The 16,852-nt window shown below is 40.9% G+C and overlaps 1 protein-coding gene across 3 annotated transcripts in view; it reads left to right on the top strand.

The window, feature by feature from the left end:
- The first annotated feature begins 2,656 nt into the window (after positions 1-2,656).
- Positions 2,657-16,852, top strand: part of map2k5 (mitogen-activated protein kinase kinase 5) — a 57,442-nt gene continuing 43,246 nt past the window's right edge. The window contains exons 1-8 of one of the 3 annotated variants that reach the window (XM_052063216.1): positions 2,658-3,106; positions 3,201-3,249; positions 3,519-3,586; positions 11,020-11,089; positions 12,998-13,038; positions 15,558-15,625; positions 15,720-15,768; positions 16,505-16,569. In XM_052063216.1, coding sequence (XP_051919176.1) covers positions 2,975-3,106; positions 3,201-3,249; positions 3,519-3,586; positions 11,020-11,089; positions 12,998-13,038; positions 15,558-15,625; positions 15,720-15,768; positions 16,505-16,569 — 542 coding nt within the window. In that variant the 5' untranslated portion in view covers positions 2,658-2,974. Of the gene's footprint in view, positions 3,107-3,200; positions 3,250-3,518; positions 3,587-11,019; positions 11,090-12,997; positions 13,039-15,557; positions 15,626-15,719; positions 15,769-16,504; positions 16,570-16,852 lie in introns of all 3 variants that reach the window. The other 2 variants (XM_052063218.1, XM_052063217.1) reach the window with 2 other exon arrangements.

The raw sequence follows: 16,852 nt of genomic DNA, 5'->3' as shown, positions 1-16,852 counted from the left end.
TTCATCACATGTCAACTTGGGGATGAACTTTACAGCAAGGTGTGACAAATGATGGCAGCCACCGTCTGCGATTCATGGCTGACGGCGTGCCATAACCCTCTACATACCCTGACCTCAATTTGGAGTGTTCGCGTTGAAGGCCCATCTGAGGGAGATGGTATCGATCTGACTGGCTGCTCAAACAACGTCAATAAACAACAGGCTTCAGGCTTCAAGGCTGAGGAGACACATCTCCATTTTAGGAGGGTTCACATGTGGACCACAGAGTTTGGACAAGAGAGTTACTTTTGTTGAATTCACAGCAGCTCCTTTGACTCGGTGACAACTTGCTCGCAGTTGCTGCCATGGAGGTAAGTAACCGCGAGCATGCATTAGCATGTTGACTTTGAATAATTAATATTTATGTTGAGGGACACGGGCGATTGATGTAGCTGTCAATAAGTGGAAGAGTAATCGGTGCTTAAAAGCAGAAGATGAATCGTGTTTCAAGAGCTCCTGGATCAGCAATACAGTGAAAGGAGACAGAAGAAAGAGATCACTTTGGCTCTTCAATCGATGGACAAAACAATACAACAAATGCACGTGACTAATGAAATAATTATCACATCAACAAGAGAAGGAAGCGCATGCAATTAAAAAGAAGCATTACGCACAATACTTTTTGTTTCCTTCTTGCCTTGTTTCCTTCCACTGGATCCTAGTTGAATAAAGTGGGCCTCATATATTCAGAGGCAAACTGGGCTCTGTGTGTGCTAAGCAGCTTGTCAATATGAAGAAAAGAGGCAACAGCCAAGAGAGAAGGTCTGATAAAATGACTTTTAATTACCAGACAGTGAATGCTGGCCTTCCTCTTCCACTTTCTCGTTCAAGCAAAGTAAGTAGTTTGATTTCTGATCATATAGATTGCTGACTGAGCTTCATCCCGCTTGCACGTAAAAGCAGCAGGACCCAACGTCAAGAGAGTGTATTTGACAGATGGGCCAAATAGATCCTTTGCTGCTCATCAGAGGCCACTGCCTTTGGAGGCACTCATCAGCGCACTTGATAGCCTACCTTGTCGTACCCATGCCGCAATCAGACATGCAATGATTTTGGCATTAGATGGAAATCAACGGAAATGCACACTGAAAGTCGGCACGGGCGAGTGACGTTAACAGTTGAGAGCAGTTCATTGCAGTATCACACTCTAAAAACAGTTGGGTTATTTCATGAACTCTGGATTACTGGATTTGGATTGTTTGTGTTGGGTCAACATTCTGGGTTATTTCTTAAGAAAGTACCGGTAACTAAATTGTTGGTTCAAGTTCAGCATTTATTGTGTTTTACGCCTGTCATGTTTTTGTGAGGTCATAAATCAACCAATTAAGTTGGATGTGCGGGCATGACAGCCATCGACATACTGTTTTGTATTTTTTTGATTTATGACTTTTTTCGTGAGTACTTTACACATTTTAATTTTTGAAAACTGTCTCGTTGCCTTTTGACTGTGTGTGTTTTGGAAAGGGTGAGTGCATAAATCAGAAATAAAATCTCAGATGCCTTGCGATGGTAAGCAATTTTGAGCTTTTTCCCGGTAGAACGGTAGATCTGAAGGTGCTGCTTCATTATTTTGTGTCACAGGCTTGATTCACTATGCATACATTTTTTGTTTTATTTTATTTATTCATTACAGTTTACCACTTTCTTTCAACTCGTCGGGAGTTGTAGAAGAACCATTATTGTTTCACGTAATGTTTGAAGAACTAAACAGTTACGCAGTGGAACCACTATGATGTAGCTTACAAAACAAACATAATTGGCAAAATGATGAGGGCTCCACAAAAATAAAAGATTATGTTGAGAGCGAGGATTAGTACTGTCGATGGTTAATCAAAAAAAAAAGGTAAAATAAGTCTTAAAGAAATGAGAATGGGGTTAAAATTAAGAAAAGTTCAAAAGTTTAACCGATATAAAAATGAATAAACAAAGTTAAGGTAAGGTTATGATTAGCAAGTTACTGGACTGACATTGCCTTAACTGGAATTGGGAGCCAGTGAACATGCGGGTGTAACCAAAACATGGCAGCCTACACATCATGCTGAAAGAAAAAAAATAAAATAAAACATACCCGTAATCATGGCCAACCTACTGTAATTACGGTAAATAGCCGATTCACAGCAGCCCCAGAATTCCGAACTACGGAGACGTTCACGGCAAAATAATGCTTGCAGGAGAGTTGATGGTCACGGCAGAATAACCAAAATCTGAGACAATTTAGAATCATACGATATTTCTTATATTGATGTAGCAATTTTTTTCTAATTTTTGGAAGATTGGTTTAAGACATTTGAATTTCAATTAAGTTCTTGTTTTTACCCGAATGGATTCTATTCCCTTTAAGACGTCTCAAAGACCATTTTATTACTCTAACATGCATGTTTTGGAAATGTGGAAGGAAGCCAACGTATCCAGAGAGCACGGAGAGAAAATTCACATTCCACACAGGAATGCAAAACACAGAACCTGTTAACTGTGAGGAGTCATAATGAGTCATCTGAATGAAATAGAACAATGATTTTTCTGATCCGACGCAGAGTAATGTTCCACATTGACGATGGAGAAGCACATTTCATCTGCTTCAGGTTTCTATCTTTTAATTTGAAACAATTGGAACGGATGTCGACTGTGTGCTGCTATTCATTAACTTCTGATTTCCTTTCACACACATTCATGGCTAAATATCCCAAACAAAACACGACAAAACTTTACCAGTACACTTTTCATCGTTCGCTTTGCTTGTAATACAATTATGACGTGATTCCGACTTTCACACAGCGACTGTTACTGTCCTTTATTCTGCGCATGACTTAATGCAAGTATTTGGACCGAACAGGATGATAGCGTGTGTTAGCATATCACGACAGGAAATTAGCTCGTTAGCTTGGACAGATGAGCTGAGTGTTGTTATGAAGCTTCTTTTCTCGGCGTCCTATTCATGATCTACTTTAGTCCTAGAGGCATCTTCATTATGGACGCCGGGAGAATTGTAATCCGAATAAAAACTCCGTTAGGGGACATGGATTCTTCCGTCGACTGTCCATCACTGCTAAACTTCAGTGACTTGCTGGTAAGTCATGCTACTCTGTTGCCAAAACTCTCTCTGCCCCCCCATCAATGCCAGTGATTTGATTTGTCATAGTTGTCGTAATTTCTATAAATAGGGCGCCATCAGGGATGTTATGCCTGAAGCCACCGTCACTGCCTTTGAATGCAAGTATTTTTCAAATTTTACTAGTGTTGTTTGTGAGTACAGAGTTTTAATATTCAGACCACAGAGCTTTCTCTTATTTGACAAATTCTGCTTTTGTTATGTGGGATCACTTTTCTTGAATTAGGTGATTTACGTGGTTAACAACATATACTAATTTAGTTTATTTCAGCTGTCTATTTTGCATTGTATTCAGCCAGTTGGATGTGATGCTTACAACTTTTTTTTCTTTTTTTCAAAATTCAAAACTACTTCTGTATCTGTCATTTAGATGAAGATGAGGTTGGTGACAGAATCACAGTGAGAAGCGACGAAGAGCTAAAAGCCATGTTGTCATATGTAAGTACAAGAATTTAAAAAAATGCCCATTTGTTTCTTATTGTGGCACAAAAAAAAACAGTTATCGGCTGGATTCAGATTTGTTTTTATTCATTCATTCATCTTCCAAGCCGCTTGATCCTCACTAGGGTCGCGGGGTAGCTGGAGCCTATCCCAGCTGTCTTCGGGCAGTAGGCGGGGGACACCCTGAATCGGTTGCCAGCCAACCGCAGGGCACACAGAAACGAACAACCATTAGCACTCACACTCACACCTAGGGACCATTTTAGAGTGTTCAATCAGCCTGCCACGCATGTTTTTGGAATGTGGGAGGAAACCGGAGCACCCGGAGAAAACCCACGCAGGCCCGGGGAGAACATGCAAACTCCACACAGGGAGGCCGGAGGTGGAATCGAACCCGGTACCTATGCACTGTGAAGCCGACGTGCTAACCACTGGACTACCGGGCCGCCCAGATTTGTTTTTAATCATGCAAAAACATGAGTACTTATACAATAGTTTAATGTGGATTCTTACATCTGGGTACTAAAAATAGAACTGCATTCTCACAGATTGCACAAATTACAAGAAGTAAAACATGCGGTCGTGTCGCATAACTAGGTTACACTGCACTATGTCCTGATGTCTCATAAGTGAATCAAAAAATGTGCGTTTTTGCTATTTTGAAAACCATACGAAAGATGATTTAGTTCAACAGAATCACAAGCATATCGGACACAGTTGTGCAGCACTGGGAATTATGTTGTTTTAGTGTTCCAGATGTAGCTCTCACATATGGCAACTTGCTCGAAAAAATATAAGTTTGTGACATGGTTGGTCGCTGCCACTTGACATTGTACACCAATCACCATGTAATGGAATGTGTCTACACATGCAATTGTCAGGGTGTGAGCATATTGGGCCTTGATACTAGCTTCTTTGTTTCAATATATCTAGGGCTGAGACATACTTTATCGGTTTGTGTCTTGCGTAGATCGATTTTTTGGCGAGGGCGGGGGTATTTCAAAAAGCAACTTCTTTCTGCTTAAAAGTGCGCCCTCGCTAAATATTTTCAAAGCTCTGTGCAAGCTGGTGCAACGGGGCATGTTTTAAAAAAGCGCATTTTGTGCCATTTTGGGGCTATACTATAGCTATGAAAGTGGGCACTTTAAGACCACCTCCACCCCGATCGTATGTGTCAGTGTTTTCCTTGAAAAGTTTTGGTTCAAATTTGTCACCAGTAAAGAGTGAAATTAACTTTTGTCATCTGACCTGGATTGTTACAGTCAAACCGGGCCCTCTAAATAAATCAGCATTATTTGCCTGCAAATTTACACACACACACACACAAAGAATAGGAACACGTCAGCATGTTCACCTCCAATTCTGTATAGTGGCCTAGACGTGTGTGACATAATGGATACACAATCTATATTACTCGACTTCAAATGTCAGTGCCAGACATTTCTTTGGTAATACTGTATCTAATGTCTTCCCCACTACTGTATGCTCTGATCCAACAACACAGGCATTTTATTTAGTGTTCATGACACGGACAGTAAGTGTAATGATGTGTGATGGATCTCTCGACAAGGGCGACATACTGACAGATAAATAGCTGTCGATTTTTGATTATTTATTAGTGAGTACTTAAAGATTTGCCTCATTAAGAAACAGGCCCCCCAGGCTGCTCCAAATCTGTGTTCATCTGTAGATGTCTTTTACCCCCCATCAGCTCACAATTCTGCAGGACCCACAGGCCAAATTTCTGGCTTTCTGGTCCATGTCTATCCAGCAATGTCCTCCGGGAACTTTTTCAACATACTGTGGTGTAGTTGCAGGCTGATTAAGTAAAATAAGTCAAATATAGTGCATATTTTGCATGCTACAATCTTGGATCTAACAACGGAGTCTTGTGGCAATGTCACTGCCACCAGTTTCAAACCTTGATTTAAAACCCAGTTTTATTCCTTGTCTTTCAACTAAGGATGAGCCCTTGCTTGAGTGTTTTATGCATTTATTTAGTTTTATCTGCAGTATAATGCGTGACAGCGACCACTTCAACTGAACAGGCGCACGGGTGTTTATTGACAATACAGTGGTACAGTGAAACTCCTTTACAATGAAATCCTGTTTGCAGCAAGAAATTGTTCACAACAGGGTTTTTTTTCACTGTAGCAAATTTGATCTCAGATGTAAGCACACACACACAAACGTATGTGTACACGCACACACAAACATGTGTACTCCATTTTTATTCCAATAGTGCATAAGTATGAGCACACACTTATTTGACACTTCATATTGTCAGTGTAGAAAGAAAAAAAGGGAAAGAAATTGCGAAATTTACGATCAGCATTCACTTTCACTTGCATCAATTTCTTGGATAATGTCTTTTATTTTGCTTGCTCCGTCTTTCATTTTGATCACTTTTATCCTCTCTTCCAGCATCAGAGCTCTTCTTGTCTTAGCTGTTTTACATCCAGAGGTCCGTTTTGTTGCCATTTTAGCATATAACGTCCATCCTTGTCTGAATCCAACAATAACAAATACTTCCTGGCATGCAATTAACTTTTAAGCCAGCCACGGGACGCTTCGTAGTCCTCGATGGCCATAGTTAGCTCTCGAAGGCTAAAACCCTTACACTAACTGGAACACTTCTCTCTCATTAGCGCTCCAGTTAGCGTAAGGTTTTTAGTAGAGCTGTCAATTTAGCGCGTTTTTATTGGCATTAATTTAAATGAATTTTAACGGGATTAATTTTTTTCTCGCGAGATTAACGCGGCACACGTCACAAGCGGATGTTACGGTGCTCTATTAATACATCAGAAACAAAACAACAAGCGCGCTGCAGAAGTCCACGCCCATGTCTGTTTTGCCAGCCACGGCAGCACGAGACACCGAAAACGGATACTTAAGTTTATGAATGGAAAGTTTACTTTTAAAAAGTTGCCAGATTGCTCCACTGACAAGACCAAAGTTACCTGTTTTTCACTCTCTGTGTATCATACACGTATACGATGTATGCCACTGACGCGATTGTTACTTGTTTGGAACCATTTTGTGTGGAAGGTTACAGCGTTCCGTGTCCATATAAATAGAGCGGGTGGAGCTTCTCTGTGTTCGTCTTACAGTGACAGTGCGCTGCTGTTGTAGCGACCTAGCGAAAATTAAACGTCTCCAGTGTTGTCATCGAACCAAGTGTAGTCATCCGAAATGAGTTACACACAAAAACCGTAGTTCTTCTGCGCAAGAAGGACCAACATAATCAACATAGCCCGTGACTGTGTTAGGGGGAGTGAAACCCCCCTCTTTCAGAATGGTTTGCCCCGGCAGCACGGGGGAAGTCCTTGCGCTTGTTTGTACGCCGGCAGTTTTGAATACAGCGGCACATAACGAACACCGGTGTCTCGTTATTCTCCAACAAACATACAGAAACAGACTGCTGTGTTCAAAGCAAACTTGAGAAAAACGAAGTATGCAACCATGGTTTAAATCCACTATAGGCTGTGTACTAGTTTACCTTAGATGTGCACTTTATAATGTTGTATTGCTCTGTTTTGATTTCATTAAAAAAGCTGTTAAAGCAGCTGTTGTGTGACAAAATATTTTTTTTCACTGTTGTTGATGGACAGTAATATTGTGCGAGAGATTATGTGTGAACAAATCCTCCAAGTGAAAAATGTTCATGTAAAATTGAACATTGAAATTGTTATTTCAGTAAATATTTGCATTTGGCACATAGAAAACGGATTCATGATTCCAAGTTGATGAGAGCATTAAAATGCGGAAAAATCAGACAAAAAATCTAAAAGGAATTCAGAAACGATAAAAAATGTGTTAGTAATCACGATTAATTTTTTAGTTGTTTGAGTTAATTATGACAGTTGCATTTTTAATTAGATTGAATATTTTAATCGTTTGACAGGTCTAGTTTTTAGCCTTCGGGAGCTAACTATGGCTATCGAGGACTACGACGCGTCCCGTGGCTGTTTTTAGCACGATAACAAGTAAAGCATTCGAGGAAACATTCGTTTATTTGAATGTCCGTCGAGCCATAAGCAATTTACTCTGAGTAGCTCATCGGATGCTACTGATCTTGCTTCAGTATCTACACACATAGACAGTGAGGTCCCTCTTGGCCAATCGGAGGCCAGGATGATGCTCGGTAAGCCAATGGCAGAGCAGCTATGAGTATGATGTGTCCAGGAAACTCGCAGCTGTGACCGAAATAAACATCATTCACAATGTAAACCAATGTGGTGGTTGCTGTTGCCTTTTTTGGAACGAAGCAGTCAAAGTCGCTGTTGGATAAGACTTCGTTGTAATGAATGTCTTCGCGAGGCTAGATCAGAGAAAATTATTTCGTATAACGCAACGGGGGTTTTCGTCGTATGTGGGGCAGGAGAATGGGAATGCATGAAGATTTTTTCACATAAGGGGGTATTTTCACCCATGTAGGTTTCGTTCTAGAGGAGTTTCACTGTACCTCTACTTACGAACGTCTCTTCATACGAAATTATCAGGTTACGAAACACCTCAACAGAAAAATATTGCTTCTTGTTATGAAATTGTCAGAGATTTTCTCGGACAAAGTTAAAGAAACGACTCGGCACACAGGAAAATTGTCTTCAATATCGGCGGGAGCGGACCTCTGAGAGCGAACGACGGTTGTTGCTCCGCGATCACACTCGGCTCCCTCTCCGCCGGTTCGAACTTTTATTGCAAAATACAAGAAAGACTTTGCCCCAGAGATTAGCATACCGCGCCCCCCGGTCCGGCCCCTCGGTAGTGATCTGATCTACCCGAATACACAAGTCACAGACTTGGCTGATGACTAATGTCCACCTGGGCGCGACAGCTGTTCCCAAACTGTCTTTTGGTATTCAACAACTCTTTGTTCCCAATTTGTTTATTCCCACTCTGTGATTGAATCTAGCCTTCGCCCCCCCTTGCTTTGACGTGATTACTCAAGAAAAAGGCCCTCCGCCCAAACGGCCGACACCTCTGTGCTGAGCATGTCCAGACATGCCCAAATTAACCGAAACTTTAAACATGATACAATTTTGCTCATAGATTATTCTAACAGAAATGCATTTCAAAATACAAAAGGTAAAAATACAGTGTGGGCTATGAGGTGTTGCCATAGTTTTGCGTAAATGTGAATCACCCAAAAAAAGTGTTCACCAATTGGACGATCGCTCACGATGCTGATGTTTGCCTTGGACATTTTTGAAGGTTTGTTAAAAGCAAACATCCTTGGATCAGTTCTTTACAAAACGCAAGCCGAAAACCACTTCCAGTGAAAACATGAACTAAAGAGGGCAAAACACGATGAGTACGCAGTTAAAAGTAACAGTAAATAACCATCAAATTCTTTTTTCTTAGTTATTTACATTCTGCACAACTCTCATTTATTGTGCAATAATATAGTTGTAACATGTAATTGTTACACATTTGGATGCATTTTTATGCTTCATAAAACATTTGTCTGAATTTTGGGGGGTCTTGGAACGGTTTAAGGCATTTACATGGAAAACGCGTCTCTACTTTCAAAAATTTCTAGTGAACAAATTTCTTCCAGAACCAAGTAATGTAATTTTGTAAGTATAGGTACCACTCTACTGCTGACTAAAGTTACTAGATTAGAATATCAAATTCCAACTGGACAATGCAATACTCACTGTGAACATTCTCCCTCTCAGCATTGCTTTGTCCACAACATTCAAGCCATTTGCAGAATAAATATTTAGCAAATAAATACAGTTGCTCTGTAATGGCTTTTTTAATCCCATTGGGACAACCCTGTTTGTGAAAAGCTGCTGACCACCCGGAAAGTCCAATGTGGGCTACATGAATTCCCATCATATCTAATTCAAACGTCATGTTTTTTCTGCAATAATTTGCCTTTGAATTTTGGGAGATTTGCCATGGAGTAGTCGTTTGCTGTGTGTTTTGGGATTTGATCTTATTCTGGGAAAACAACTGCCTCAACAGAAAGCTCAATAATTCATTTGCTTGTATGCATAACAAAAGTATTTTATCTTTGTTGCCACTTCATCTTTTTTTTTACTTTTCCTTTAAAAATTGCCTTCCCCTCATTGCTGAATAAAATGAATGCTCAAATTCAGTAGTTGATTAACATCAGTCTGCAGAGGACATTTATTGTGAAAACTATCCCCATCAGTAAAAACACTGATTGCTACATGCTCCTGTGAGACCCACTAGTCTTGCAGGCATCCCTAATCATTATTGGACACCTTGAAAGACAGATGCCCCTGTTCAAAGTTAAAGACTGGCCTCTGTCAGGTGCTAAAAAAACATGTGACCTCATCTGTTCTTCAATCAGCTCCCCCTGGAGGTAATGGCTCTAATTCCACCATTCTTGCTCCCATCGCCCCTCAGCCCGCTAATGATGATGAGACCCTCTCCCTCCGCTTGTCCCTTTAGGCTGAGCGATTGTATTTGGGATTGGACACAGTTTAGTTATTGGCCAACAATGGAGAATGTCTTTTAATAACGTACTTTCCACAGATTTGGCGGTAATTGCCGCCTTAATCAATAAACTAGCTGAGCGGAAAATTAAAGGTACGTGAAGACCGCCCTCGCAACACGTACAACATGTTTTTGGTATTAGGCTTATTGTTCAGACGTGGACGACTGAGAATGCTGGAGGGCAGCAGCAGAGAGCTAGAAGCGAGGAGGGATGTGACAGTGATAAATAGGCCTTTTAATAACAGCTGTGCCACTTGGGCAGCCATTCTGATCCGTTTCTATCCGAGCCGGGCCCATCGTCCTCCATCCCTCTGTCCCTCCCCCGCAATGAGGGGATGCATTTACATATCTATTTAATGACTTGAGGGTTCATGCCGGAGTGTAAATGAAAAGATACAATTAACACATGTACATAAAACCTACACCAATTTGTGCTTTTTTTTTTGTTTTGCAACTGTTAACTGCAAGCAAGGTCACAGTGTTAATTGTGGTTGATTTGAAGCCTTCTCCAGAAAGTAGAGCGCACACATACAGACAGACTCGCAAAAACCTACACCCTCACTTTAACAGATGGTTTGGTTAACTGAAACATCAATTATTGCATTGGCTTGGCAAGTGTCTGAGAGGCTCCCAAGTGTGTCTACACGTGTTAGTCCTGTAGGATATGAGTGTTTGGTGAGCTGTTGACCTGGAGGAGAAAAGGGTAATACAACACTCGTTCACAACAAGCCCACCAGGCATTAATTCTCATCGGCAACAGATTTCAACACAGCATGCACACATTTTGGAAAGTCATTGGACATCAGTTGAGCATTTTTACACATTTTGAATGCACAAAAGCGAATATTACTTTCCCCACATTGTGTTGTTATGATGGGGTTTTATGCCATTGTCGCAAACTGCTAGATAGTGTTTGTGAACTATGAGGCTTGTAACAGTCACTTTCTTTTTAACTTTAGTACTGCGCTACAATGAATGAAGAACGCTTGAATGGACAGCTTCCAGAACCTCTTCAGATATTTCCGCGAGGTATGGAGTGCTTGCAATTAATCATGAATGCAAATTTGCTTTTGTTCCCTGTAGGACTTCTAAAGCTGTCGCTCTGACTGCCTGTTGGACTGTACTTAAAAATTAGGCGAATCTCTTGAACACTGATCAAAACTAAGGAAATAATGAAAGTGGCTGGAAGTATCAATGCCGCCACTAGACAGTAGTGAAATTCAGGTGCCCATTTTAGAAAAACTCAAGAACTGTGATTTATTTTCATCTTCGGAGCTACCCTCTACATCTACTCGCAAGAGGTACATATTCACTGCATAGAGCAGGGGTGCTCATTAGGTAGATCCTGATCTACCGGTAGATCTACGGTCCCAAGTAGATCCGAGGAGTGTCGAGGAGAAAAATCTTATCAGTCTCATTTTCACCCACAAAAAATATTTAAAAATAAAATAAAGCAGGTAAATCTTGAATTTACAGTGGCACGTGATTATGTCACCGGAAGTTGTTAGCTCTCAGCAGTCTGCAATTGCAGCTTGTGATCAGAACTGTTGCGCTCTATCTTTTATTCTCATTCAGAGTTTGCTTCGTGTACAATTCACCGAGGGCACGAGCAAAGCTATGATAGTTAACAGGCTGCAAAACTGCGTCGCATGCCTCAGTTTCAGGCTGTTTGTCATCAGGGCTTGCGCGTGCGTGTGCGCGCGTGTGTGTGTGTGTATGCGTGCGCGTGCGCTAGTGGCCGGTAAGGGTAGATCCCGGGAGGTTAGTTGATCGAAAAGTAGATCTTCGATCCAAAAAGTTTGAGCACCCCTGGCATAGAGAGACTATGTTAGGAACTTAGTTTTCATTAGGGAAAGGGATAGTGTGCAAAAAAAAAAAAAAATTAATTATTGTTTATTATCTGTTAAAAAATGTTTTGTCGAATTAATGTCAGTTTTATTTTTATTTTTTTACACAATCAAAGGTAAAGAAAATCTAATATTGCATAGAGCGCGCCTTACCGATAGAAGGTTGTCATGTTCCGCCGCCATCTTTCTGCTACGGGAACTCAAATGGGACAAATTTAGCTGACTGACTTTTCAACACCACGACTACAGCCGTGTGACAAATGCCGAAGTCGTTCGGGATGACGTTTTGCTTGTTATTCTGCTGAAGAAATCGGTGGTGGTAGGCTTGCGAAGTGCGCGGTCTGTCTGAGGCACCATACTATAAGCAAGCGCTTCAAGCATTCTATTAGTTCGCCGATAGATGGCACTAAATTCTACACACTACCTTATAGCCTTGAAATGCCCTCCCCAGATGTTTAAACATATTGAAACTTTAAAACATCCTTTTAAACAGATTGTAAATGTACTTGAAACACCCTCCTACAGCCTATACTATGCTGCGTGCAGGTGCAAAGACTCCTCCATCAAGCTGGGGAATGCATCATTCTCATGAAAAGATGGCCGCAATAAACTGCATATTTTCTCGATTGAGTAAATATTTCTCATACATAAATTAGATCTGTTTAACAGATAATACTGCAAAGTAGCAGGTCCGCGATTGGTGACAAGGTTCAGTGCCTCCCCATATTATCCATCATGTTTGCAGTATGAATGCCTTTTCAGATGATCTACGTGTCGTTTGCTCACATATCTAAGCAAGCCCCAAGGGCTTAGTGACAAAGAATTGTATTCTGTCTCTCAGCGCTCTGATATACATATTTTTCTCACTCGCGTCTTGTTAATTTCAAGGCCTGTAACTGTTTTCCTTTCTACAAGCCAACAGCAGTCTCAAGAGGCCAGCAGCTCTATCACTTTCTTTTCATGAGCTAATTTCAAAGTACCGTAACCCTCATTTTCATTTCTTTTCTTTTTTATTTATTATAAAACTGAACTGATGCATTTGTAAATGGCCCAGTGATGTGTTCTTCAATCTAGACAATTACTGTTTCAGCCGGCAAGACTCCGGGGATCCGGAACATACATGGCCTGAAGGTACCTATCTCAATAATTGTTTCAGCTGCCTTACGCAGAATGAGAAGGTGGTCTTGAAGTGAATGCATTGGTAACACTGTGTTCCACTTATTGAAATGTCAATTGCAGTCAAGGCACTCCTCTTGTCTCACTCGTGTGTGTGTGTGTGTGTGTGTGTGTGTGTGTATATATATATTGTACTTTTTTTTTTATGTATGGTGTCGGCCCTGATATGATTGTCGTCGGACTTTGCTGCAGAAGACATTCACTACCTCCTCAGAAAATTTCACGTTGCTTTTCACTGTTAATGCAACTGGTTGGTTGATAGCACATCCTAAATCACAATGACCGATAGAAGGGACTTCTTCATTTGAATAGCCACCCCATCCTCACATACATGCGCTACAACAGGCTCTCTTTATTTGTTGTATTCTCTGTGACACTTTGACTCTCAACTACTGAACTACGGAGATCAAGGGTTGGTTACGCCAAGATGGTGTTTTCCCCAAAACCTTTGGTAAACTTTCACCTCCTTTCTCTCCTGTTAATATAAAAGTAATTGACTGAGTGGAGTCGTCTGTGCAGTTTAAATTAGGTCTTCCTGGGCACTAATTAAAGAGAAAATTCCTTCGCTTTAGTGGACCAAAAACACCTGCCTTTTGACCTCAATTAAAAGTGTCGTTTTCAGTATTCCCCCAGTAGTCACTTGTCTATTCTTTCATGTCTTTGGAGTAAACATGCAAATGCCTGAAAAGATGTGAACAACATAGTGAAGAAAAACATTTTGATTGTTCCGGTGTTATTGTTCTGCTGTCCTTTGTCTTAGTTATTAATGCGTTAAGAAGATTTTTACTGTATGTACGTGAATGCACAATTATTCAAACATTGACTGAGCTTTGGGTGAAAGGGAATTTCACTTCTTGAAAATAATGTAAGCAGTGATAAAAGACTGGAACAATTAGTGTTACAAATCCATCACTCATTCATCTATTCTCCTTGTCCTCATTGGGTTGGTTGAAGTCGAGAATTTAATAAAAATTACTGTTATCTAAGGGTTTTCCTGGCTCAAATTGAAGAAGAGCTGGCACCATCCTGACCATGCACTCACTTGCTTTTACAGGAAACATACTTTAAGTTACCCTCATAGGTGAATGATGCACTCATTGCTTGTGTGGTGGGGCCACAGATTATTTTGAACCAGCATTCAAGCGCTCTGTCCATGTCCACCTGTACTGCAATAGCACGCTGCTTCCTCTGTTTAATCCATCCATCCATCCGTGGAATGTGGGGGTTAGGGGAAACCGGAATGCCCGGAGAAAATTTTAAATTTATTTAGCCACTGCTTGTCAAAGCCACTGGCTTGTGTGTTTTGAAGATGTAAAAGGTAAATGTGCTGTCACTTATATAGGGCTTTTCTACCTCGGGTACTCGAAGTACTCTCCACTGTTACCTCATTCACCTATTGATGACGCGGCATCAGGAGCAACTGGGTGTTGAACTTTTTGCTCATGGATACTTCAACATGGGTGCGGATCAAACCACCAACCTCTGGGTTGGAAAACGGCCACTCTACCACTGAGCCATGCCACCCCAATCAGTGTTACAGAAACTATATCCATATATCTTTTATTTGTTTCAGACCACCAATCCCATTTATTGACACCGCCGCCATGGTCCATCAATGAAAAGCGTGTCCGTGTGTGTATGACTATTGACCGCAGACAGTGTGTGCGTGTGCCCTGCGTGCCGGCCAGATGGTGGGCGTGATCAAATAAGGATAGGTTGCTGCAGCATTGCGGATCTTTTTTTACAGATTACATGCGCAAAAGGAAGAGATTTTGTGCATTTTAAACGGCTGACAGAACCACACGCTAACAATTTAGTCCAGTCTCGTTTCGTCAATGAAAACTCGCATAATTCACGACATATTTTAATCATCAAAGAGCCACGTTTAGCTCATCATTGTCTCATAGTCATGAAAAAAAGAAGCGTTAATGAAATAATTTCATCATCATTGGCGAAAATAACACTGTCCCTAAGAAGACCGTATGGAAAGAGAAATAATAATGTTTCAATCACGCACGCATTGGCTTTGCGGTGCGGCTTTTATTTTAATAAACATTGCATGCGTGGATGCAAAAAAAAAAAGGCAATATTAAATGACCCGTTTGTGAAATCCGCTCAGGAAAATCAGGACGTAGATAGCACTGACAAGTCTACGAGTGTGATCTGTTTCTTCTTCGGTAGTTGCTTCAGGTCTTGTCTTTCCTGTGCACTGCTGTTGATGCCGTGCCTCCTAAGAGCTGCAGCTGCAGTTAAAATACAAAGCTGCTGCAGAGGCACATAAATCCCTCAATCAGCAGAGCTGGAGTTTTACGCTGTGTGGACTGATAATCGGTTGACACGCAATTTTGAAGGCAGGAAAAACTATGTTCTCTGACTATCGTATCGGAGTATAAGGCGCACCTTCAATGACATTTTATCTTGTGTGTATGAACGCATGCCGCTCCAATTCCTTCTGTTGCTTTGTCAATTCTTAGGTGAATACAAGACCTAACCCAGTCAATGACTGTACACATGGCGTGCCAGACGCTATGGCAAACAACAGGTAACCCTCAGGGAAAAAAAGTTCATTTGAGAGACCGATTAAAGCTAAAAGATGGAGTATTTGTGTCAATACAACTGTCTTTTATGTGATTCAGCTTAAAGAAATCATCTGCTGAGTTAAAGAGGATTTTGACAACTGGGCAGGTTAGTTTTTGATTTAAGTTAATTCATTCTCTTCCCTTTTTGTGTCCCCACACATTGACCAAATTAGTTACTTGTAAGGTTTCTGCCTCATCTTCCCCTTATTTGACACACTGCAACCTCGGCTCAGAAACAGCCCAGGTCACAAATTGCTTTGCAAACAAAATCTTCAAACAAACATTGCTTCATTAACAGGAACGTAACACTTTTTCTCACAGCATAAACATCATTCATGTCATGTGTCACGTTTCAGCTGACTTTGTTTTTTGCTGAAAATTAACCTGCTCAGCCCAACCAACCACATACATCCTTTCAAGTTTGCTGTTCATCGACAGCTAAAAGTAGCCAATGACAATAATCTGAAGGAAGGATGGACAGACATACAAACACTAACTCCCATTTGCAGGTTTAGAGTGCGCAAGACATGGCAGTGTGCCATACAGTATACACAGTCCACATATATTTAGTTTTACAATGATACGTGAACATAGTTATAATTTGTACCTATAGGTTGAATAGTGAAATTCATTTTGAAAAATGCAATGAAGCGGTGCACACCTTGCCAGTCCATTAAAGTGAATGGAAGTGAGCTTTCAATATATCCATACTTTCCTCTCTTATCAGCGTGCCCTCTTTTCTTTGTGATCCTTCTATGTGGATTAAAAGTGTTTTTTGCCTCTTGCTTTGCATCAGTCCTTACTGTATTACTACGGTATAGCTTGTTCTTGTTACTTTTCAGATAAATGCCCATGATATCCAATACCAAGAACAGCTTGGACAAGGAAATGGAGGCACGGTCTACAAGTAAGTGTTTCCTGGCCAACACAATGAGGTACTGATCCTACAGAGTTAAACAACAATGCTAGGTACAGTATTGACTCTGAAGATAACATGCTGGAGGTTGTTTACGCCTCGTGTCCGTCTGTCCATACTGAAGAAGCTGACTTTTTGGAACCCCACTACCCCTGTTTTTTTGGGAGGGTTGTGGGGGGCATCTATCAAGCAAAACAATGTCATTTATTCTGTTGTGGAGTTTACAAATATGCAGTCGACTGAGGCCATGTGGTTGACCGTTGATTGACTTTAT

This window comes from Hippocampus zosterae, chromosome 4 (genome assembly GCF_025434085.1).
Source record: "Hippocampus zosterae strain Florida chromosome 4, ASM2543408v3, whole genome shotgun sequence".
In the NCBI taxonomy this organism is placed as follows: Eukaryota; Metazoa; Chordata; class Actinopteri; order Syngnathiformes; family Syngnathidae; genus Hippocampus; species Hippocampus zosterae.
The sequence above is the reverse complement of the archived record's forward strand: the minus strand, read 5'-3'. Positions and strand labels throughout refer to the sequence as shown.